The sequence below is a fragment of the Eublepharis macularius genome, chromosome 13 (genome assembly GCF_028583425.1).
Source record: "Eublepharis macularius isolate TG4126 chromosome 13, MPM_Emac_v1.0, whole genome shotgun sequence".
NCBI lineage: Eukaryota > Metazoa > Chordata > Lepidosauria > Squamata > Eublepharidae > Eublepharis > Eublepharis macularius.
Genome location: NC_072802.1, coordinates 11607798 through 11633476, shown reverse-complemented (window position 1 = coordinate 11633476; position 25679 = coordinate 11607798). Strand labels below are relative to the sequence as shown.

Here is a 25679-nt window from a genome sequence, read left to right as displayed (position 1 = left end):
GGGGTGCTGTGGCTACAAAAGAGGCTAAAACAATCTGAGGTCTATGCTCATTGGTGGAGATAAAATGGAAAAAAAGAGGAATCCTAACTATGAAGAGTCTGTGTTAGCAAACAGTTTCCAGTATTAGTCATGTTCTACAGCAAGTCACTGAATAGCTCTACTTATAGGCGAGTGGTAACATGTTCCTCCTGCCCATCTTTCCATTGGTTCCTAAAAATATCACAAGCATCTCCCCATGAATCAAAGACGTCCTCTGAGGAGTCTATGAGTTTGGAGTTTGAGGAGCAGATACTGGAAGCACAGTGAAGGGAGCTGGCACAAACCACAGGGCACTGGTTCTGTCCCGTATGCCTAATGTTCCTGCTGTATTCCACCTCATTGAGGTTAATTTCACTTTTGGAACAGTTTTCGTCTCGTTCCTTAGCCATCTGAGAATATTTAATGTCTTGCCACATGTAATGTGGCTGGATGACCCCATCTGAAATTGTGTACATGGGCTCTGAATTTGGCTCGGCTAGATGGCCGTTCATCTTGGAGAATAGGAGACCCAGTCTCTTGAAGGACTCTTTCTTGGAACTGGAGAGCCTTTGCACCCTATTCCCATTGCGAACAAATGAGCGCTTGTTTATCCCATTGCTTTTGGGTTTCTCAGTCATCATATCCATTCCACCCATAGTCTTAATCAGAGCGGAAACATTGAAGTCTTTTTTTTTGTTGGAAACACCAAAAGAAACACTCTTGGCTTTGGACGTTTCTCCGGCACATTCCTCGTTGCCTTCATCCTTCTGGGAGACCTCTGTGCTGCTGGTGGAGTAACTTCTCCTCTGGGGTTTTCGGTTGCCCAAGAGATCAAGAACTTCATAGCGGAAACTTGAGATGTCCTGCTTTAATTCCTGAGTTCAGAGAGGGAGGGGAAACAATGAGTTGGATGCTAAAGCTTTAGCTGTGACAAGAAAAAAAGATTACACTCTCAAGAGAGAAGTATTCGTCATTAGGCAAATGGATTATTCTGGATCACTGTGTACATGAGTTGCAAATAAATATTTCATTAGCTAGAAAGAGAAATTGGATCATTTTTGTGAATTAAAGTAAAAGCTTTGCTAGATTAAGAGTGTCTGTAGCTATATTCACTTAAAGACCTTTTCTTAAAACCAACCAAAGTAACACAACACAGTATGTTATTTTGCTCCAAGTGTGTTACTTGCTTCTACAGGCGATGTGACCCAGGATCAAATTCCCACCCAGACAGGTGACATTGTGCCAGTTGCTCTTTCTCAGCTTAACTTACCTAACAAGGTTGTTGCAAGGATGCATGAGGGAACTATATTCCCCCAAGATCCTTGGAGGAAGGGATTCAGATGGGATGACAGCTAAAGATTAATAATGACTGAAAAAAGACTGAGGAGAGGAGACAGGTCTTTCTCAAAGAGGAAATTATTAAAGGGCTGCTGTTCTAGTTGGCAGACCCTCAAAACACATTATTCCAAGGAGAAAGGGTTCAGAAGTGTCACCTTTCCTCTTAAAGTTGACAGTAGGTTATTGTGGCCTCTGGTGACCTACTCACCTTGCATTCTCCCACTGCCAATTTTGATCTGCCCAGTGGTCTCTTTTGGTTGCCCATTCATTCTGCCTTGTGTTGGATGGCTTTGTACAGTCTCTGCTACAGCTTCGACATGGAACAGACTTCCAGAAATCCAAAATGTCATTTCTCGTGAAGTCTGCAAATGTGTACTGTTTCCAAGGGCAAGCATTGGTCTTGTACTATTCTAAGGCTAATGTTGATCTTTTTTCCCTGTTGAACTGGACAGTGGGTGGGTACTGTTAACGTTTATTATGGATTTTAGCACCTTTAAGCTAATTCTAATTAGTTCAAAGGAGATGGTTGTTGTGGGTTTTCCGGGCTGTATTGCCGTGGTCTTGGCATTGTAGTTCCTGACGTTTCGCCAGCAGCTGTGGCTGGCATCTTCAGAGGTGTAGCACCAAAAGACAGAGATCTCTCAGTGTCACAGTCTGTCTTTTGGTGCTACACCTCTGAAGATGCCAGCCACAGCTGCTGGCGAAACGTCAGGAACTACAAGGCCAAGACCACGGCAATACAGCCCGGAAAACCCACAACAACCATCGTTCTCCGGCCGTGAAAGCCTTCGACAATACATAATTCAAAGGAGATTACACAAACTATCATGGAAAAGCAGAATAAAACTTGAAAAACCTAAATAAATTTACTGATTACTGAGCGGGTGACCTGGGATGAGGGAAAGTTCTTGAGCTGCATCACACAGGTCTGCCCCTAAGCAGAGGCTTATAGTGGTTTCTAGGCTAGTAAAATTCTCCCTGGCATCAGCCTCTGTGCAGGCAAAGCCCAGCAGTGTCTGCATTATGCGGACTCTCCCTTTGGCCAGCATGTGGCAGGACAAAAGTAAACAGGGCCATCCCCATGGCCCATAACTCAGTGACGATGAGTGAGAACAGCCATCAATATAAAGTCCATCCCCATATGCTAAGTCACTCTTTACATAATGCAGAAAGTAGTTTTCCTTCTCTTTCTTAGGAAGTGTCTGCTGAAGTTATGGCTGAAAGCGGCAGCTCTCTTCTAGCCATTTGTATCATTTGGTGAAACATACCATGCTGTATGACATTCCTTGTTTTCCTACACCCTGCCAGTTTCATCCAATTACACAGACTGGATTGTCAGCACTGCCTTGTCAAATGTTGGGAAATTTTGAGGGTGGTGTTTGGGGAGCGTGGCGTTTGGGGAGTATGTGAGATCACTTCCGTGTAAGCAGTTAGCCAGTTGTACAGTCATTTTCAAATAGCTGTGTGTAATATTAAAAGTGTACAAGCCTCTGGACTTTAAAATGGCTACCGTATAGCCACCAGAGAGCCTCTTCCGTTGCTACATCCTGCCCGGGAGAACCAGGCATGCAAGGAATGCTGCCCTGGAATGCGGAGTGATTGCAGCTTGATTGGATTTACTGCCATCCCAGCCCTGGAAGGGCCCAGTGCAACAAAGGTCTCCCAGAGTCATTCCCACTTAACACATTCCCTTCCCTCCTTCCATGATGAGATTTCCTGTCCATGACTGAGGAACTAATCAAATGACATTCATAAGTATATACAGTCATTTCTGGCACAATGCGTTCCTTCCCGAAAAGTACTTAACCTAGCTCTGGTGGACTTCATCGGAAAACTGTCCTTTTTGTGCAGCGCTAGAACTGGTTTTGCATCTGCATTCACACACCCCGGCAGCTATCCATCAAGGCAATCAAGCCTTTTGTCTAACCCAGGAACTGACCATTGAAGTCTTTGTCCTAAATGCTAGGAGGACTCTCCTCCACCTTGGGGAACATTTTACCTATAAAAGCAGAGCCTTAGCCCCATTCAAATCAAACACATTTCTGGATCCACAAGCGCTGTTCCCTTGAGGTTTGCTGTAAGCCTCTTGCTCTCTTGGCCGAGGATGCTGGATGTTTGAAGCTTCTCTCTCTCCTCACCGTGGACTGGACCCCTTCTCCAGGATAGGTAGATATATTTACTCCCTCTCTCTATTCCCAATTTCTGGCTACATTTGCTAGGACTCTGTGTGTGTGCATAATTATTTTCCCCAGTAACTTGTGTGTATGTGCATGAAGTTCTTGTGTTTAATACAAATTATTGTTTGACCTTAAGAACTAGCCTTGTTTGCCTATTTTGGAAGGGACCTGGTATACACAGTTGATAGATCCCAGTTACCGCCTCTCATATAGCAGTCTTCCTTGCTTGCTAATCCTCCACCACAAATCATATTTATTGCAAGGAGACCACTTCTGGTAACATCTGGGTGATGTTATAAAAATTTTCCCTGATCCTTATGGTAAAGATGATAGAGAAAAGGGGGAATTCCTAGAGTGTCACAAGAGGCTGTTTTCCAGCCATTTTTCTCCTCCTCAGTTTCTTTAGGGTGGGGGATTGAGGCTAAGGGCCAGGGTTTACCTGCTGTCAGTGGGCAAATGAGAAATCTAGATATGGAACAAAAGCTGTAATATATCACCATGATGTAATATATCATGATGATGAAACACAAAGTTATTTTCGCTGGACAATACACAGAAGAACAGGCTAAATGTGTTGCTGCTACCATCAGCAACAACCAAGCATTTAGTGTCCTGTTTAGTTTAGCTCTTAGACATTGTCTAGCAAAACAGAAGATATTCTGTTGCCAATACAGAAGATTACTGAATTCTCATACAGATATGCAATCATATTTTTAAACTGGAAAGCTGACCTCTGGATCTATGCTGTCCAAAATTGATATTTTCCCCTTTACTATGAATAATTTTGTTGTATTTGCTGTACCTCAGATGCTTAATAATGCTTTTATATTTCCAAAATACTGCAATTAATAATGTTGCTAGTGTGATGATACAATTTGAAGCAAGAAATCGGTTTTTTTAAAGTATTTTTTCATATATGTGAATAATATCTATAGGTCTAATGGTAAGGACTAGAGATGGGCACAGACCAAAATATGAATCAAGTTTGTCATGAACCTGGCCAGTTTGTGGTTCGCAAACTGACAGTTCATCAGAGCCCATTTTAGGCTAGTTTGTTTGGTTCATTTTTCAGTTTGTCCCTGCAGTCAGCCTGGTGCTGATCAATCAGTTTCCTAGGCAACGGGGGGAGGAGCTTTCTGCAGACTTTCTGCAGACCTTCTGCTGTTTGGGTGTTTTCATGAACCAAACAAACCAGTTCGTGAACTGGGGCAAGTTCGTAAAAGTTTGTGGTTTGTGGTTCGTGAAATGCGATAAACCACGAACTGTGCGGTTCATTTCCCCCCCGGTTCGTGCCCATCTCTAGTAAGGACACTGTGCCCAATTCAAAGCTCTGTATTTAAACTTTAGTCAAAAATCTAATAATTACTTGACAATTAATATATGAGAAGTCTGTTCCCTAAGAGTCACAGCTCCAGTGTACATTATAAAATAGATCAAATGTTCACAATTTTCATACAGTTTTAGTACTTTCTCTGCCATATTTCTGATCAGCAGGGAATGGGGTCATTATACTGCACATAATAAATTACCTTAAAATTTTCTTCAGTTAATCCCTCATTGGTTTTAGAATTTCTTATCATTGCTGCAACATACCTCTTCACCAAGTTTCTAATCACTTCCTGAAATGAAAGATAAAAGAAAGTGAATTGCTATGAAAGACTCCCGCTGTTTCCACAAATGGCCTTAAAAGCCTCTTTTGCAATCCCTGCATCTGTAATACAAATATTAAATCCATGTGGTCAAGAATTAGCAATGGGCAGATGTGTCTATGCTCAGCATGAATGATTTGCATGTTTGCAAGCACCCTTGTCATTCATTTGAAAATGTCAAACAGGCAGGATGCTCACAGATAAGCAAATGGTTTTATGCCAGTACCACATAGAGGCTAGAGAGTCAGACTTTTATCCCGAAGACATGGGTTCAAATCCCCATTCTGCCACAGAAGCCTGCTGGGTGATCTTGAGCCAGTCAGTCTCTCTTTCTCTCTCTCTAACTTCCTTCATAAGGTTATTGTTGTGAGGATACAATTGAGGAGGGGAGAATGATTTCAGCCACTTTGGGTCCCCACTGCAAAGAAAAACTAAACAAGGTAAATAAATTACACGCATACATGCACATACTCAAATACCTCTCTGGAGTAGGGATAGGTTCCCAGTTCCCCAGTTGGGGCAGGAGATTCCCTGCTCTCAGCCACTGTCCTCCCACCTCTTACTTGGCTACAGGGGAGAAAAAGGTGCAGGGATTAGGAGCCTCAGAGTATGCTCCAGTGCTCCAGACCCTTTGTCGCTAGGCTGCCAAGTTGCCCACCGCTGGTGGGCAATCTCCCAGGGATTTGCCATATTGCCCACCAATTGCTGGTGATTGGCAGGAGGTGGCAAGCCCCCCGGAGATCACCTACCACCACAGGCAACCTGGGAAAGTGCACATTGGGCATGCTCCCGATGGGGTGTGATGTCACTTCCTGAAGTGACATCATTGTGCCAGCCATGGACATGCTCTTGTGCTTTGCTGGGGCCAATTTTGGCCCCAAATGAGCTGAATTTGCCCCACGTGAAGAACGGGACCACACCAATGGCTGGCATGATGACATGATTTCCTGGAAATGACATCACCATGCAAGTGCTGGGAGCATGTGCACATTTTGCATGTGCACAAAAAAAGAGGCACAAGGCATGAAGTAAGTGCCAGGTCTCCCCTCCCACTGGCAACCTGAGTTGTCATGCCAGGAATAATGTCATTCCTGGCACAACAAGGAAAAGAAGGCCTCTGCATAGGGGTATTTGGTCTTAAAATCAACCAATTTCAGTAAGTCCCCCCCCATGTATCCCCCGTCTCTCAGTTTGGGCCCCAGGGAACCTGGCAACCCTAGACAGGCAAGTAAAAACTGGCTGCACTGAATATCTATTTAAACAGCCATCAATTGAGGCTTATCTTTCTTGCAAATAGCTTTTCTAAACTTACCCAGTAAGACTTCCTGCCAAGGTTGATAAGGCTTGCTTCTTTCTTGGCCTCCTTTAAAACCATTGGGAGACTGAGAGTGTGACTACAAGTGACTTTCTTCATGTGGAGAATGGTAGATTTTTCTCATAAGGTTACCTGGGAAGTGAAGTCCGAGTGGTCCTTCCCCTCTCTGTTAGAATCGCTGCCTGCAGCAGATCCTTCCACTGTTGCTGTGGCTGAAGCTTCACCGATGCGGCCGCTTTCTCCAGAGCAGCTCCCCGGGAGCAGGCAGCCTGCAGGATGCCCTGGGAGAAAGTAGCAGCTGCCCGCCCCCAAATGAAGTTCTCTTGTGGCTCTTCAGGCAGCGATTCTAACAGAGAGGGGAAGGACCACTCGGACTTCACTTCCCAAGTAACCTTGCGAGAAAAATCAAGTGTTCTCCACGTGAAGAAAGTCACTTGTAGCTTTGCTCTGAGAAAACTCCAATCCTATCAACTCTGGCAGGAAGCCACACCATGAAAACATCGAAAGAGTAAATTGCCAGAAAGGCAGGCTCTGTTTGGAACCTGTTGTGTGTTGAAAGAGCCACCTCCTGGGTCCCGGCAGTCCTTCCTGTTCTGAAAGGCAAGGTTTGCAGCCAGAGGGCAAGCAGGCAGTGTCTCTCTGTTGCTATGTGCCTGGCTGAGGAGGATGGTCTGATCTCCAGGCCTGCACTCCTTTCTTTAGATTCACCCATGTTATGTTCCCTGGTAAGGTTGCCAGATGGGCTCAACTAAAATACTGGACACACTTAATGAAAACTGGTCAACCTCACAGGGACCACATGGCTTGACAAGGCAGTCTGCCGAGCAGGAGTAAAGGAGGAGGCACGCCACAAAGTGCCACGGCTGCTGTGTGCGCTTCATGCCACGCCAGCACTTTCAGGCAGGTCCCCCACCAGACAGGGATGGTTTAGTGATTCTGGGGCCCTCGACAAAAGGCAGTGGATTAGGGGAGAATGTTGTAAACCACGTTGGGTCCTCATTGGGGAGAAAACTGGGGTATAAATGAAGTAAATAAATATTCACACCATTAAAATGTCTAAGCCAAAGCATCCACCCCTCTATCCCACCCTCATTGACTCTGGAGTCGGAGTAGCAGGAGCTTCAGGGGGAAGCTGCTGCCACTGATTGCCAAGAGGAGGGATGGTAAAAACAAGCCTATTTCTCTGGGGCAAAAATGCCTCTGAAGTGATTTCGGGAACTGCTGTACCATTTTGGAGCAGTGAAGACTCTACCCTCTCAGCCACTGCTGTCTGGTCACCATGGTCGGGCTGGCGGTTAGAGGGCTCAATGGGAATTTAAGTGGCTCATCATGCCTGCTCTTGGCACTTGTTTGGATGGTGCACTCCCCTCTCCCTTCTTTTTTGCAGCTGCCTTGCACTGAAACCGAGAGAGAGAAGGTGTCTGCTTTTTCCAGACGTGAGCCACAAGAGGCAGCCAGCTTGGAAGGGGGGCGGGGAGGCGGGGCAGGCAAGGCGAGAAAGGGAATGGAAAAATGTAACACCAACGAGCAAAAGTGAATTGTCCACCTTGCAGCTCAGGGGAGAGCCTGAACACACGGGCAAGAAAAGTGTACCAGTCCTTTCAGGGAGGGGGAGAAACCACTCTGCTGCTTGAGGAAAGGGAGTTTCCTCTTGTCTTCTTCCTCATTTGGGAACGATGGAAACACCAGCACCAGCTGCCATTTGCCTTTCACCAGTCCACCCTCCACAGCCAAGCCCAAGGGTTTGAGTTCTTGTTTTGGTCCTTTATTTTCTCACTTCATTTCTAACTCTTGAGCACCACCCCTCAACACTGTGCCTGTGGAATTGCCTGTTTCTTGGAACTCTCTATTAGAAAATACCAAGTATTATGTCTGGATTTTTAACCTCATTTTATTTTCTGGACAGTAAGCACAAACACTCAACTGGTTCTAAACCAGCCATCTGGCAACCCTATTCCCTGGCAGGGTCTCTCTTGAGCCTGCTGCCTGCCTCCCCCCACTCCATACTTGTGTTGCCCAGATACTCATTTCCTGGTACAGATGCCAACTCTGGGTTGGAAAATTCCTGGAGATTTGGAGGTGGATATTGGGGGAGGGGTTGGGGAGTGGAAGGACCTAAACAAGGTATAATGCCATACAGTCCACTCTCCAAACCAGCCATTTTATCCAGGGGAACTATAGTCTGTAGTCCGCAGATCAGTTGTAATTCTGGGAGTTTGACAACCATACCTCGTAGCCATCAGTCTCTTGCTAGAGCCACAGTCTTCTACATACACTGACTAATTTAAGAGGAAAGTGCCCCATGAACTGTTTTAATGCTTGTCTTCCATGCAGGGCAGTGGCAGGATTCAACAGAAACTGCCCTCAAAGCGAGCAATGCCATTCTTGAGTTCCAGGAGGGAATGGAGCAGGAGAAGATTGGGTGGAGTCCAACTCATGTAACCATCAGAAGCCACACAGATGAGGACCTGAACTGCCCCAGAAGCAGGGATGGTGTGTCCATTGAGGCCGGGCCGGCAGCCGCCTCAATCGCTAAGGTGCTGGAAGGGGCGCTGGGGGTGGGGTGGGGGGCACCAAGGCACTCAATTACCCCGTGCTGCTGCTGCCACCACCGGCATACAGCTGCGGGCCAGGCGCGGCAGGCTGCCGGGGTGCATGTGGAGCAACTGAGCTGGAAGATGGAGAATGCATGCACGCGCCCCCAGCTTCCTGCTGCACCTGGCTCGCAGCTGCTGCACCCAGCCAGGAGTGCATGCTGGCAGCGGCAGCATGGAGCAGCTGAACAGGCAGCCTCCCAGCCCTCCCGCTCAGTTGCTCTGTGCTGCTCTGTGCTGCCGCCGATACACGGCTGCAAGCCAGGCATGGCAGGCGGCCAAGGTGGCGCATGGAGAAACTGAGCGGGAGGGCTGGGAGGACGTGCACGCGTGCCATCCCAGCGGCATGCCCTGCGTGTGACGTCACATGCAGTGACATCATCACACAGTCTGGGTGCGCGTGCACGTGGGGGAACAACAGTCTTGAAGCTGCCTTAGGCACTAGAAACCCAAGCACCAGCCCTGCCCAGAAGAAATCCTAACTCCAAATTCGTCTCTTTGCTTTTTAAAAATCCAGTATGGAGAATGAACACAAAAAACGGATTCCTGAAAATTTCCTTCTAGCATTAAGTGGATGGCAAGAGGCCCAGAACGAGTTGAGACCCCTGTGAATGCCACTGGAGAGACAGACTGGTGCAGAGATTTCACTGGCTGAGAGCAGTTTGGTTAGTGAACGAAGTAATTTACTGTGCATCATTGCCATCCTGTACTGTACACTTATCTCAGTTGATATCCCTTCCTTGGGAGAAAAATTAAGCTAATTTTTTTCATTAAATGCTTCCTGGTTCCCCCCACCCCCATAATAGAATTATTCTATGTGAACAATTTGTACAGCACTGGGATGCAACAAAGCTGGGGGTGTGGCTTATAAGAACCAATGGAAGAGGCTATAATCAAAGGGAATTGTTTGGGAACCTTCTTGTCTTTTGCCCCATACTTTGAGAATGGAAGCATTCACAAGTAGACATGGGCATGAACAGCATTACAAATGGAAAAAACCCACGAACGGGCTGTTCGAATGTTCGTGAATAGGCCATTCATGAGGCGCCATTCCAGATGAACAGGTGGTAGTCGCATTCGTTTGCTGTTTGGGAAGCCAGACACTCAGACGCCTTCAATCAATTGCCTCAGCAACAGAGGCAGGGACTGCCTGAACTCTGTCTGCACTCCCTCTGTCGCCCTGGAAACCCCAATCAAAGCCCAACTTAGCTTGATGGGCAGGTCTTCCTTCCAAGTGTGGAGCTGCAAATTTGTTACAATTGGTAACATGGGAGCAGACACCAGGGGGGAGGGAGGGGGGGTGTTCTGTTGCCATGGGAACTCCAATCTCATCCCTGCAAACCCTGTTAGGCAGTTCTGACTGCCAACGACATACCTCCTGCTTTTCTCCATGAGACCTCTGCTTATAAAATGGCACTGTGCTCCCAGTTCTGGATTTCAGTTTCAGCAAGCAGTGGAGTGGGAGAGAGCTGTTGATAGCCCTTTGGGAGAGAGACAGGGAGAGCGCATTGGAGCTGGGATTTTTTCTCTGTGTGGTGGGTGGGATAGGGATCTATCCCCTCTGGTTCCAGGGCTGCTACCAGGCCCTGGGGCCAAGCTCAGTGGGCACCTCGGCTGAGGACTCACCCTGATTATTAGTGCCTAATCTGATCAGGTCTCTGGGAGTGCTGGGCTAGAGCTCTACCCCCTTCCTCTGGTTCCAGGGCTGCTGCCAGGCCTTGGGGCCAAGCTCAGTGGGCACCTCAGCTGAGGGCTCACAGTGTTGTCTCCTTTTCTTTCCTCCTTCTTGTTTGCTGGCACAATGAGGCTTCGAGCAGGGGCAAAGGGTGGTCGTAGCAACCAGAGGACCTCCAGTACTCCAGGGCAAGAACTGTTCCCTGGAAAAAGGTGCCAAGCTTGACACTGGGCTACAGGGTAGTTCTTCTCCAGGCACGAGGGATGGACGAGGTCCATACTGGGAAGAACATTGCCACCACCGTGAAGGCAGCTCTGAGGAACTGGACGGCGGGGGTGGAAGGGTTTGTCTGTTGTTTCATGGTGACAGACACAGAAAGCAACATGTTGACAGCCCTGAAAGAGGCATCCCTTCCGGGCCTAGTGTGCATGGCACATAAGATGCACCTGGTGATGAGGGACGTGCTCAGGCTGGGGAGCAAGCCAAGGGACAGCTGGGATGAGGGAACGTTGTGGATGCACAATCTGCTGGACAGCTACCGCTGCATCACTTCCCACTTCTTCTGCAGCATCAACTTTTCCGCAAGCTGTTCCAGGGGGAGGGGGGACCCCGAGTACCAACTCTCTCAGGACCTGCCCACCCGCTGGAACTCCACCTACGACATGATATGTCGTCTGGTGGAGCAGAGGGGCCCGTTGCAGGACATCCTGTCATCCACGAACGTTCTGAGGAGGGGAGAAGAGCTGAGCCTCAGCTCCATGGAATGGAGTGTCCTTGCCCAGATGTCCTGGATGCTGAAACCCTTTAAGGAGGCCACCAAGCTCTTGTGCTCCTATGAGGCAAGCCTAGGTCAGGTCATCCCTTTGATCCACGGGCTCAAAAAGTTCCTGGCCAAGGAGCTCGAGCACGAGAAAGAGCTGCTCCCCAGGGTCCAGGACTTTGTGAGGAGGATCCAGGCATGTGTGGCCAAACGCTTGCATCTTTTGTGACACAAGGTGCTGTACCAAATGGCCTCCCTCTGTGACCCCCGGATCAAGGGCAGCATCGCCATGCGGGAGGGTCAGATGCTGCGCTGGAAAAAGGAGCTCCGTAAAGTGGTGCTCCGTTACCAGAAAGAGAAGGCCGGCCTGAGGGAACCGGGCAGGAGTGAGGAGTGGGCAGAGGAGAAGGAGGAGCAGGAGGAGGAGGAGGAGGGGCGGGGGTTGGGAAGAGAGCCATGCCAGGAGACACCCACCCAAATGGCCCCATTTCATCTCTGGGCCTTGTTAGTGCGCTGCGTGGTTGGACACAGCACACTGGGTGCATCGCTCGTGGTGGAGGACTTGGTGGGGGTTATGGTGCGAGAGTACCTGGTGGAGCCCACCGAGCCCCCCCCCATTCTAATCCCTTGGAGTATTGGGCGAGAAAATCTTCCGTATGGCCGGACCTGTCCATTATGGCAACCAACATCCTGCTCTGCTCTCCCACCAGCGTACAGAGTGAGCAGGTGTTCTCCCACCTGGAAGACCTCCTCCGTCCCTGCCGTGCACATCTGCACCTGGACCTGGTGGACATGTTGACCTTCGTCAGGGCTTTTTTTCTGGGAAAAGAGGTGGTGGAACTCAATGGGTTGCCCTTGGAGAAAATGGTCACATGGCTGGTGGCCCCGCCCCCTGATCTCCAGACAGAGGGGAGTTTAGATTGCCCTCCGCAAGTGGTGCGGAGGGCAATCTAAACTCCCCTCTGTCTGGAGATCAGGGGGCAGGGCCACCAGCCATGTGACTATTTTCAAGAGGTTCCGGAACTCCGTTCCCCCACATTCCTGCTGAAAAAAGCCCTGACCTTCATGAAGGTCAACCTCAACCTCCTTGGGCATCCCTCCTTGGACCTGGACCTATCTGCCCTCTGAGCCTCCCCAAGTGTACAGTGGCTCTTGGCCAAGCTGCTGTGCAGCGGGCTCCAGCACTCCTCGGTTCTTAGGGCTGCTTCCACAGCTGGCAAGCTGTGGTCCTCCTCTCCCAGACAAGTTCCTCAACGGTCCCTCTTTCTACCTCTCCCTCTCTTGATGGCAACTATATGACCCCTTCCCACAACCTGTCCTGCACATCCTGTCCTCTAGCTGACAGTCCCTCTTTCATCTTCGCCATCTGCAGTTGCAACCGCTCCGACCCCTCCCAATGACCTTTCCTCTCCTGCCCACTCCATCCTTTCCATGAAGGCAGGAGGGTGGGTGATGCTGGCAACAGCCTTCACCTCGAGACTGGAGGGGTGGACAAGCCTCTCCTGGAGCAGTTTGCATAATCCAACATGGTGGATGTTGGGGTCTTCTGTCCCGGTTCTTCTCCACAATGCATCCATGAAGCTTTGGTCCTACTTTTATCCTTGACACATTCCCAGTCCCTCTTTCAACCTCCCTGTCTCTGGAACCACAAGGACTCCTCCCAACGACCTCTCCCGTCCTGCCCATCCCATCCTTTCTGCAAAGGCAGGAAGGTGGGTGATGTTCACTGCCACTGCTTTTCTGCCCGAGGGGCAGCTCAGAAGCTGTTGCAGAAACGGTTGGACCGCATGGTGCCCCCTATCCATAGAAACCTGCTGTCTCTTCTTAGCAGGGGTGAATGTGTCCCACCATGATTCACATCCTTCCCATGAAGGCAGGAAGGTGGGTGCTGTCTGCTGATGTTGGTTTTGTCCACGAGGGACAGCTCAGCTGCTGTTGCAGATTAGGTTGTATCTCTATGTGCCCCCTTTCCATGGGCACCTGCTGTCCCTTCTGAACAGGGGGGAATGGGTCCTGGCTGCAACACCCGTCCTTTCCGCAAATGCAGGAAGGTGGGTGATGCTGGCAGCAGCCTGCCTGAACTGCCTTGACAGGTAAGCTGTCTCTGATTGGAGCAGATTCTGTGGAACTGCAGTCCTCTGTTGGGGAACCTTTTGCCCTCCTCTCCCAGACAATTTCCCCTTCCCTTTTTCAACCTCTCCCTCTCTGGATGGCGCCAATACCACCCCACCCCACAACTTGTCCTGCCTATCCTGTCCTGTTCATGAAGGCAGGAGTGTGGGTGATGTCAGCTGTCTCCCACCTTTGGGTTTGGGGGACTACCACACCACAGCCACCGTCTTTGGTCCTTCCTGGTCCCACTCTGCAATGCGGCCGTGACAAGCAACCCGTACCCTCCTGTCCCCGACAAGGTCCTGGACATTCCCTCTTTTGACCTATCCCTCTCTGGAACACTTCGACCTCTCCTCTCCTGCCCACCCCTTTCCATGAAGGCAAGATGGGGGGGGGTGATGTCAGCCACCGCCACTTTTGGCCATGAGGGACAGCTCTGCTGCTGCTGCTGATAGGGTTGTACCACATGGTACCCCCCTTTCCATGGCACCTGCTGTCTCCTCTGAGCAGGGGGGAGTGGGTCCACCACAACTCACATCCTTTCCGCAAAGGCAGGAAGGTGGGTGCTGTCTGCTGCTGCTGCTTTGGGCCATGAAGGGCATATCGGGAGCTGTCACACATGTAGTTGTGGAGCACGGGGCTCCCCATCCATGGGCACCTGCTGTCCCCTCTGAGCAGGGGAGAATGTGTCCCTCCCACCCTTTCCGTGAAGGCGGGAAGGTGGGTGCCTTGCTGCCGCTGCTGCTTCTTGGCATGAGGGGTGGCTCAAAAGCTTTTGCAGATATGGTTTTGCGGCAAGGAGAGTCCCCACATGGGCACCTTTTGTTGCTGCTGTGCATGGGGGGGGGGAATGGGTCCCATAACTCACTTCCTTTCCATGAAGGCAGTAAGGTGGGTGATGTTGGCAGCCTCCAGTTAGACACAGGAGGGGCAGACACGCCTCTCCAGCAGAAGTCTGCGCAATCCTTCAGGGTGGATGTTGGGGTCATCCATCCCTGTCATGCTGCGCAACCCTTCCAACCCTCCTGGAGAAAGGCCAGGAAGCCTTTGTCCTTTTCCCCCTGTCAACTCCCACGTTCCCTCTTTCAACCCCCACCTCTCTGGAACCGCTCCAACCCCTCCCAACCACCTCTCCTGTCCTGTCTATCCCATCCTTTCCGTGAAGGCAGGATGGTGGGTCATGCCAGCTGCCGCCACCTTCTGGCATGGGGGACTATCACACCGTGGCCGCCATCTTTGGGCCTTCCCAGTCCTGCTCTGCGATGCAGCTGTGACAAGCAACCCATTGTCCCCTCCCCATCAAGGTCATGGATGTTCCCTCTTTCAACCTCTCCCTCTCTGGAACCACTCTGACCCCTTCCAACCTCTCCTCTCCTGCTCTCCCCATCTTTTCCACGAAGGCAGGAAGGTGGGTCATGTCAGCTGCCCACAATACTGCCTTGGCAGAAAGTTACCTCGGGGAGGCCTGGCAGACGGGTACATGGGAGGTGCCACCAGCCAGCGGCCAGACCCCCCGCCCCCTACAGGTTCATCACACAGGGCCAAAGTGAAATGTAATGAGCAGCCCTTCCACTCCTTCATCCAGATCATTGATAAAAATATTGAAAAGTACCAGGCCCAAAACCGAGCCCTGCGGCACCCCACTGGACACCTCCCTCCAATCTGTTGAAACACCATTGACCACCACTCTTTGGGTGCGGTCCTCTAACCAGTTCCCTATCCACCTAACTGTCCTATAGTCCAGTCCACAGTCTTCCAGTTTGCCCATCAGAATGTCATGGGGGACCTTATCAAAAGCTTTACTGAAATCCAGATAAATCCCGTCAACAGAGTTCCCCCGATCCAGTAAGCTGGTCACTCGATCAAAGAAGGAAACCAGGTTGGTCTGGCAAGATCTGTTAGGAACAAAACCATGCTGACTTCCCCGGATCACTGAGTGGTCCTTCAGATGCTTACCGATTGATCCCTTTAAAATCTGTCAGCTGTATAAAATACCGTATAAAATAAAATCTGTCAGCGGTTAAAAATAGCCAGCCATATGAATAATATGGCCCTGTCTGCCATTTGGGATCTGGTAAGTGACTTCTCATCTGTCTTATTTTCTTCTACTCTGTACAACGAGCTATAAGCCCTTTGTCTTGGATATGTAATACTTGGGAAGCTCCTTGGGTGACCTTGGGCCAGTTCCTCACTCTCAGCCTAACACACCTCACAGGGTTGTTGTGAGGATAAAATAAAGGAGAGAAGGAGGATGTAAGCCACTTTGGGTCCACATTGAGGAGAAAGGCAGGGTAGAAATGGAGTAAATAAGTAAATAAATAATTGGTGTCAGTCCTTTTATGCTATCATTTTAAAGTTTTTATTCTGAGTGCCATTTGTAATCCACTTTGACTATTTTCAGAGAGTTGTGGCTCTAAACCAATAAAGAGATCACTGGAAAACATAGTTTCTACCTAGACTGGGATGAATAAATGACATTGCCTAGGTACATTAAAACACAAACAAACATTAAATCCAGGAGTGATACTTTTAGGAGAGTGAACTCTGTAACTTGGAATATGTTTCTAAACATCAATAGCTGCTAAAATGTCCATAGCTGCAAGAAGATGCATGAAAAGGGGATGGTTTGATGTCTTTGGCCTCAATTGGGACTGGTTCTGTTCTCTGCTGTCAGATAGGCACCATTTCCAAAGCTGGCTTCTATAGCTTCAAAACAGGGTGAAAGAGGGCACAGTGCCATTTGATGGTTTTTACCTTTAGAGTTGCAAGATGAGAATCTACTGAAGTGCTGACTACAATCCATTGATTTAGGAGAACGTGGGATGCAGGGAGGCATGAACTGATGAACTAGGCAAGGTCCAGAGAAGGAAGGCAGTGAGCATGCAAGCGTACTGAGAGATGGCCTTTGTTCATTTAGTACTGGAGTGATAAATATAATATCAGGGATCCCAAGAGAGATTTTAGAGGTGAGCAGGGGCCTGGGCATGTTCAGTGGATCTCCTGACCTGGTTTTTTTGTTAGAAAAAGATCCTTGAAAAGTGCCTCTGAAGGCAAATGTTTGAGAAATAAAATGCCTAAAACCCCATTCAGCAGTTGCCCAGTTCTTTGCAGGAGCAAAGACTGGGATGTTAAAGCAAGCCCAGTTGCCCCTGCACCCACTCATGGGTGCTGCATCCTGATTCCGAGTCAAGCAGCCCAAGCCACACTCCAGACTCCACAGACCACAGGGCTCAGCTTGCTCCAGATCCCCTAAGGCCTTCCAGGTGGAACCCAGAGATCTCTCTGAATTCCAACTGATCTCCAGACTACAGAGACCAGTTCTTCTGGAGAAAATGGCTGCTTTGAAATGATGGGCTCTATGGCGCCACTCTATGGCGTTACCCCCTCTCCTCCCCAAACCCTGGTCTCTCCAGTTTCCACCCTCAAACCTCCAGGGATTTCCCAACCTGGAGTTGGCAACCCTGTTTCCAGGACAGCGGCTCAATGATTACTTTCCCAGTGTCAAAGTCTACTGTTTGTGTTTATACCCATTGTGTCAATGTAAAAGCACCATAGTCTATATTTTTGAGGCTGATATCTGGAGTTCGAGATGCTGACCAGATTATTATGTGAAAACGGTTCTAGGGGCTCAAACTGCATAGTAAAATATGTGCGTGGGGGGAGTAATAATAGAACTTAGTGAAAAATAAGTTTATAAATCATCTTTTTGTATCTTAGAACTAGAGATGGGAACGAACCAAAATAAGAACCAAAATTAAGCACGAACCAGGCTGGTTCGTGGTTCATGAACCCGCAGTTCGTCAGATCTCATTTCTGATGAACCACCATGAACTTTAGGCTGGTTCATTTGGTTCGTTTTTTGGTTCGTCACTGCAAATATCCTGGTGCCAATCAATCAGTTTCCTAGGCAACAGGGGATGGACTTCCTGTAGACCTTCTGCTGACCCGGAAGGGGACTTTTGCTGGCCCAGAAGCAACCTTCTGCTGACCCGGAAGTGATGATTTTCTGACCTGGATGTGATGTTTTCATGAATCAAATGAACCGGTTCGCGAACCAGGAGCAGGGTCGTGAAAGTTCATGGTTCGTGAAATTTGACGAACCACAAACCACATGGTTAGGCTTTTTCCCAGTTCGTGTCCATCTCTACTTAGGACATCAAATTGTACAACTTTTGTATATATAAAAGCTTAGAAGCTTTCTGTGTAGCAAAAAGAGAACACATTCCTGCACTTTTAATGTATATATTTGTTATAATGTCAACATATGCCCCATGTTTTTGCCTTTTAATTAGTTTATCTGAATAAACAAACAAACAAACAAACAAACAAACAAATAAAAATGATTATTTCCCCAGTAAATTAAAGGGCTCCTTCACTGCTGGTTCTTTAAATCAAAGTCAACAATAAGAATGCACCCCCGCCCCTTTGTATGAGTTTTCTTTTATAGATTACACTTTGTACTGTTTACTTGGCATTGTTTAGTTTTTGCCCTTTTTTACTGATATTATTTGGAGAGGGGCTACAGATTAGTGTCTGAACACTTACCTTGCCCAGAGGTCCCACTTTTTGACATTTCCAGTTAAAAGAGCATTGGGCATTGGGAAAGAACTTTATCAGCGAGAAATTCTGCAAATCAGATGAAACTTTACTGATTTGGAGGGGCCAATGGACTGACTTGTTTATTTATTTGCTCAATTTATGCCCCACCTTCCTCTCCAGTTGGGATTCCATTGTTTCTCCAGCCCTCCATTTTTCTGTACAATAACCCTAAGGGGTAGGTTAGACTGAGAATGTGTGATTGTCCCATTGTCACCAAGTGAGCTCCCATGGCAGGGTGGGGATTTCAATCTGCGTCTCCCAGATCCTAGTCCTAAACCACTACTGACTTGATAGAATGCAGCTTCCAACGTTCTGAGAGGGAAAGCAATGCCACCGTCCTGAGGAAAGAAAAACTGAAGCCCTGTAGGGATTTCTATATGGTCCTACACACAAATGACTGTAGCGGATGCTCTTTTTAAGGCAAAGGGGATGATTTGCCTTTGTTCTTAAGCTGCTGCTATGTCCAATTGTACTGTTGCATTATTTGTTAGTAACTGTATTGCCGCCATCAGGAAAAAGAGTGCTGCTATTTTTATATTTTTGTATGATGCTTTTAAATGTTTTATATGAAATGTTTAAAATGTTCTTAATGCTGTTATCCACCCTGAGCCTGCTCGTGGGGAGGGCAGAATACAAATACAATAAAATTAAAAAAAAACTGCCTAGGATTACTTTGATATGCCACAGAGTCAGGTAAAAGAGGAGTAAAATGGGTAAACAATAACTTGCAAGCCCCCATTTCTGCAAATAAACGTGGGTGACATTTTCGCTCTTTCATTTCTTTGCCTATTTTTTGTAATCAGAATCATCAAGTAGATTTAGAATCATCAAGTAGAGAGCTGCTGTAGCACAATGGTTAAGTGGTTCGGCTGCGAATCAGCACTCTACTGGTTCGAATCCCACCACTGCCATGAGCTCTGTAGGTGGCCTTGGGTAAGCCACTCCTCTCAGCACCAGCTCCCCAGCTGTATTGTGGGGATAATGATAACACTAAGTTGTTCACCACTCTGGGTGGAGTACTAATCTGTCAAAAAAAGCAGTATATAAGCACAGTTGTTGTTATTTACTCACAGGGAAACAGTATAAGGAGCAGCTCACCCATTCAAGTGAGAAGGCTGTGTACTCAGCCTATCATTTGACATAAGCAGGTGAGGAGGGAATCTTGTTTACTCTTCTGTTTTTTGTGCAAGTGGCCTGAAAATCCAGCCAATAGAAGTTGAGCATTTCAGGCTCGGAAGGCTGGTTTTTAACTCCTTTGCCCCAGAAACAAATACAAGCCTCCATCGAGGTTTGGGTATAATGAAATCCACATCTGAAATGGCATTTAAGCTTTCCATATTTTGAGCTGCTGGCATAGTAAATCTTTTAATCTTAGCAAATCTTTTAATTGGAAGAATTAATGAAGCTCAACAAGCTGGGAATACAGCTCCAAAGCCAAAGGAAAACACTCATCATGTGAGCTCTCCGATGTGGGTTGAGGCCAGTTATTTTCTTCTTAGGGACAAGTAGCCCAAAACATTTTGAAGCGTGACCCTCTGGAAAGTTATCTTGCATTAGCCGCATTCTGGCCCAGTTCATTTCAATTGGGCACACGCAGAATTCCCCCTTCATCTCAATTTGACCCATCTGACAGGGCTATGGTCATGATAAAAGTGTGATTTCAAGAGCCTAGGGAAAAGTAATCATCTTGGCCTCTAACCACTATGAACCACTACCTTATATGTATTTGCATGAATATATATGTACATGCACTAAGTCACAGTACAAAAAAGAAGGCTTGATGTGGTTACATTTCTTCACAAATCCAGTTAATGCACATGTTCACAGCATGCAGATGCAGCGCAGGAGTCTTGATCAGAGAACAGAACATAAAAGAGAGTAGAACCCCAAAGCCCTGGCCTGGAACCCAAAGTTGGTTCCACCTGCATCCATGGCAGTTTTGTGTTCATGTTTTGCAAACTGCAGGTTTGTGGGCTGTGTGGAAAACCTGCTTTAAACACAAGGGGAGTTTCAAAGGCAGTTTGTGAAACGGACTGCCATTCAAAAGAAAAAAGCACCCCCATGTCACTGATGTCACACAAACTCTGGGCACCCTTGAAGTAGCTCTTTAGGCAAATCAGATAAAGGTGTTACGATAAGAGTAAAGAAATGCTCTTTACCTGGTAATGTTGATTCTGAATTAAGTTGTCAGCATGACGTTCCTGAAAGGAAGGGAGTGCGAATATATTAAGCAAGTCTCAATTACATTGCCAGCTTTCTGCTGTAAGGCATATGTTCCAGTGCCAACATTTCAAACTTTATGATATCAGCAGGAGAAACTTAGAATTATAGACTCACAGGGTTGGAAGGGGTCTCTAAGGTTATCTAGTCCAATCCCCTGCACAATGCAGGAAATGTACAACTACCTCCCCCCCCGCACACACACCCAGTGACCATGCCCAGAAGCTGGCAAAAAGCTTGTCGTAGAAGTTGATGCCCTTCCCTTCCACAGCAGTCCTGTGCAGATCTTACTTGCTTTTATGTCCAGGAGGGAACATCAAAACTCAGGGAAACCAAGGACTAAGCAGGGCCAGGGGAGATACTGGGTTGGATCCTGCACATTTTACCAGAATATTTATTGCATGCAGCCAAAGGCCATCACAATCAAGTGAATATAGCTTAAATAAAACACATAAGCAAAACATAGACACCAAACAATACAAGTATGATGTTAAAACACATAAAAATTACTTAAAACTCATAAGCACCTTTGTTATACATAGGTGAAGGAGTCTCAACTGTTAAGCACAGCTCAAGTCCTAATTTTCTTAGCTGTCAGGGCAAACTGTGCTGCTGTATAAGAGATGTGTAGATCCAGGTCAGAAAGAAGGGGGGTTAATTTTTCCACCAGAGGGGAAGAATCAATGCCTTTTCAGATTTCCCCAAGACATTTATTTCTGGGTTCTCTATGCAAAGGGCAGAACAAAAGATAATGGGGGATGTCTTTGGGGACTGATGCCCCACAAATACAGAAACGGGCATCAATTGGAATTTGTGCTTAATGACAGTCTAGAATGGCTGAGGGCATGGTTTGAAACCTCAGAGAAGCTGAAGCCCTTCTAAGACTAGGAAAGGTGATTTTGGTCAAACAAGAGGCTCTGCCACGGCCCCTCTTGAACAACTTGAACCTAGGAGGAAATTTGGAGCAGAGGGTTGTACGTCTGTCCAATGCAGCATCCATCTTAAAGAACCAGTCTCGTATATTGAGTCCAGGTAAGGGGATACCCCAAAAGTCATCCATCAGGGAATAACAATGGAGAATATTGTTAAAGCCAACAGAGCAAATGGCATCTGAATGCAGCAGTACATTGCTTTGCCTTAAGAGTGGGCTAGTAGAGAGATTCCTTTGCTTTCTCCGGAATCTAAATAAGGCCAAGTGCAAATGGGCTCTGATAGAAGGTAACCCAAGTTCAGCTCAGACTAAAATCACTGGAGTGCCATGAGGCAAAGCTAGAATCCTCTTTAAAAAGAGGTTTTGAATTGGTTCCAGGGTCAGGGTCAGAAGTTCATTGCAACCCCAGATCTCTTCATCATATAGAAGCTGTGGAATAGCCTTACACTGGAACAGCTACAGATCTGTTCAGCCAATGGCGGCAAGGAAACTTCCTCATTCACAAGAGGCTCAAAGAGGAACAAAGAGCCTCTTGTGACAGGAGAAGGACTCCTTGCACGAGGGGAGAGCACCACTGTTAGTGGAAAGACCAGTGGGATCCAAACTGTTAGAATTCTTGGTCCCATAACGATGACTGTCATACTGTGATCACCTTGGCAATACAGATCTTTTGAGCAGTTTGTCATGTTGGCATACCATTCATCCATGCCATTCATATATTCTCTGCTCTCTGTATTGACTTGATCACACTGTGTGCCTGGATGTTCTCATATTATGCTCATATACTGTAACCATTATATTCATGCCATCTTTGACCTGCCTGAAAACGAAAGTACTAATGCTGAGCCTGTTATCTTTGAAGTCTGCTTGTTGACCTTGTACTGTACTATAACTCTTTGCAAGAGACAGAGGGAGTTGAATTCCTTGTAATCCTCTGCCTTTCTCTGCCCAGACAAAGCTATTGTGTTTCTCTTGAGAATTTGGGATTTTCACGCCTAGTTGCTAGCTGCTCAAGGGGGAGGGGGGAGCCATGCTCCTTATATCCGAGTGCATCTGTTTGTAACCCCATTCCTGCCAACTTACTCATCTTTGGATGTACCTGTGAACTTACTGGATCTCTATAATAAAACCTTTTCATCCAAGACCCTGGAGTGCTTGCTGTGAGGGGTTTGGGGCTCTATCTGCCATGGACTGCCATCCCTAGAACTGACACACTTTCAAAGTTTGTGTCTGCTTTTCTTGGTCTGGGTTTCATCATGTATTAAGCAAAGAATGTCAGGAGGGAGAGGACTCCAGGGGCAGGAGGGGATCCTAAATCTAAAATTCTTTCAGATTTTCAAAAGTAGACCAGGGAATGTGTCATAACATCATCCTGACGTTCCGAAAGAAGGAAAAGATCAAGCAGCAGTGGTGATTGCTAAGTCAGCCTCCTTACCGTGAAGGTCTTCAGGTTTTCATGTCTCTTCTGTTCATTCTCACGGTCCATTGACGGGCACAGCCGATTGTGGATCCACTTGCAGAGATACCAGAACGATTTGGGGCTGGGGATGATGTTAAAAGGGGGCGGCAGAGTGCCCCCTTCATCAAAGTAACTCATCCAGAGCTTTGTGCGTGCAAACTTCCATTCAATATCGGCATGATCCTGGCAGAGAGAGGAGAGGAAATGTCAAATTATAGCAAGCATTTGCCAGTCTTGAGCGTGACTCAGTGAGGCCTCTGCAGGCCAAAGATGAAGACTGGCGCTGAGTGTTGTTTGTGACAAAGTAATGTCTGGAGCATAATAGAGTGGCACAATAGAGCTGTCCCATACTGGACTTGATTTGTTAATGAACATCAGGTTTGATGGGTGAAAAGAGAGATGGAGAATTCGATCCCTTTTTCCACCTTTGCCCCACACCCACCCTTAGCACACTCAGTCGCTGACTTCACCAAGCCATCCCTGAAGGGTAAAACCCACAGAGATAAACACACGTGAAGCTGCCACACTGAATCAGACCCTGATCCAACAAGGCCCATATTGTCTACCCAGATTGGCAGCAGCTCTCCAGGGTCTTGGGTCAAGGTCTTTCACATCCCCAGCTCCCTGGTCCTTTTCACTGGAGTTGCTGGGGATTGGAGCTAGGACCTTCTGCATGCCAAGCAGAAGCTCTTCCACTGAGTCACGGCCTCTTCCCAAAGCAGACAAGTTAGAATGATCTTTCTAAAACCAGCCCTGTGTTCAGCGAGGCCATTCTCTTTTCCGACTCCCATAGGGTTGTCAGATCCCCTTACCCTCCCAGCTGCAGGAGGGAGACCTGACTCTTACCTCTTTCTAGCCTGCACATGCACAGTCCCACGGCTGCGTGGTGACATCACTTCCGGTGACATCAATGTGCAGGTGCAGGGGGCGGGCCTGCTTCACAGCAGACTGATTTGGGCCTCTAACAGGCCCAATTGAGCCCATTGGGGACCAAAATCGGCCTGTAGTGAAGTGCAGGAGCTCCCCCAGGGCGGCAGGACAATGTCAGTGATGTCATCATGCCTCCCTGGAAGCATGCCTGGGGGGCTCGTTCCTGTGCCTTCCTTCCTTGCCAGCCAGTTAAGTGGAGGTGGGGGTGGGAAGTGAAAGCAGGGGATCTCCCGCCCCCACTGGGGGAATGGTATCCCTAGCCCCCCCCAGCATTATAGATGCAATACCTTCCCTATGTCTTGTGCCACCTCCTCTGTCAGCACCTCAGCTGCCATTGCCTCCACAGAGCCCCAGGCCACCTTTCCTGTCAAAGTGGCAGCTGGTAACACCCATGTCTGCCCCTGGCAACAACCCCTGGCAGCTCAGCTGAGCCACCTTCCTCCTGCAGCAATGCAAGTGGCTCAACCTCAGCTAAACCAACAGGAGGCCTTCGGCAGCCAGGGTGGGGCAAGTGCAGGCCCCAGGATGCCAAGGGAGCCACTGGACAGGCTCTGAAAGCAACAGGGGTGAGCCTGAAAGAGGGCAGAGCAAACGTCCTGCCCTGGGCTGAGATGGGGCAGGTATGGCCAGGAAGCTGCCTAGTCTACCCAGCCCTCCCATCAGATAGGCTGGGAGAAGGACCACTCAGAGCTTTCTCAACCCCACCCACCTCACAGGGTGATTGTTGTGGAGATAATAACATACTTTGTAAACTGCTCTGACTGAGTGTTAAGTTGTCTTGAAGGGCGGTATGTTATTGTTGTTATCAGGGGAGGGGATTAGAAGGAAACCCAGAGATGTGGGAAAGAGGAACCCTTTAAAAACAGGTTCCTGTGAAGAAGGCTAAAGAAGAGGCAGCTGGAGCAGGCCGTCACTCCTGGGGAAGGAGAAGGAACAAGGTGGTGCCACCCCCTTCCTTGCCTGACTGACAGCAGATGACCACATGTCAGGGGTAAGGAAGGGGCGAGGAACCCCACCTCACTTCCAAAGCAGGAGATGCATTCAGGATGGAGGTGGGAAGGAGAAACATCCTTTCTTGTCTTCTTCTGGGCATGCTCGCAAAGGTGTCAAGTCAAGTGCTGATGTTGCCAAGTCTAGGTTTTCAAGGGCGTTTCTTGCCTCTTGGAACAGAAATGTGACCTAAACAGGTTGATCAACAAGCCTTTGGGGATGGAGGTTCATATCAAGTTCTGACTCATGGCCCTTTCCCAGAAGACATATATCATCTCACAGGCCATGAAAACAGAGACTTGGGACCAGTTTGTGAGACCTTTTTGCCACAAAGTAATTTCTTTCCTCATCCAGTACATTTCACACATATTTTTCTTTGCCATACATCACAGGAACATTTCCTATATGGATGTGCACACAAGCACAAAGGCTGTCTTCGGAAAGGTTGCACAGTTTTCCCTCAGCAACCTCTAGAACCGAGATGTGCTCTGCAGTGTGGCCTTTGTTTCCATGGTGAAGCTGTCATCTGCCCAAGATTTGATTCCACTGCCCTTTCTCTGAGCTCCTGCAGGCTGCCTCCCTGCCACACACCACCACCCTCCTCCCTCCCAGCTGTCACTCAATTATTTTCAGCTTAGTCCATTTCTGCTGTAAACAATGCACAGCAACAGCACTGGTATGCTTCATTTTGTTGAAAAATGCACCCTGGATTTCAGCTCTATTGTCCATCACAGTGAAAAGTCAAATGATACAACCAGCCTGTGACAAAATCCCTGATTGTCAATGTCTGCTTGTCTCCTTGAAGTGGAATTTATTTAATAATCACACTGGTGCAACTATGAGTATTTTCTCAGAAGAAGAAGAAGAACATTCAATTTAAATACTGCCTTTCAGGACAACTTAACACCCACT

At 48.0% G+C, this 25679-nt stretch overlaps 1 protein-coding gene across 1 annotated transcript in view; it reads right to left on the bottom strand.

Annotated features, from left to right (window-relative positions):
- Positions 1 to 161: 161 nt before the first annotated feature.
- TRPC5 (transient receptor potential cation channel subfamily C member 5) overlaps positions 162 to 25679 on the bottom strand; it is a 239519-nt gene continuing 214001 nt past the window's right edge. The window contains exons 7-10 of the mRNA XM_054996536.1: positions 22824 to 23030; positions 20397 to 20438; positions 5063 to 5152; positions 162 to 893 (exon numbers count right to left, since the gene is read on the bottom strand). Of these exons, the coding sequence (XP_054852511.1) occupies positions 162 to 893; positions 5063 to 5152; positions 20397 to 20438; positions 22824 to 23030 (1071 nt within the window). The remainder of the gene's footprint in view (positions 894 to 5062; positions 5153 to 20396; positions 20439 to 22823; positions 23031 to 25679) is intronic.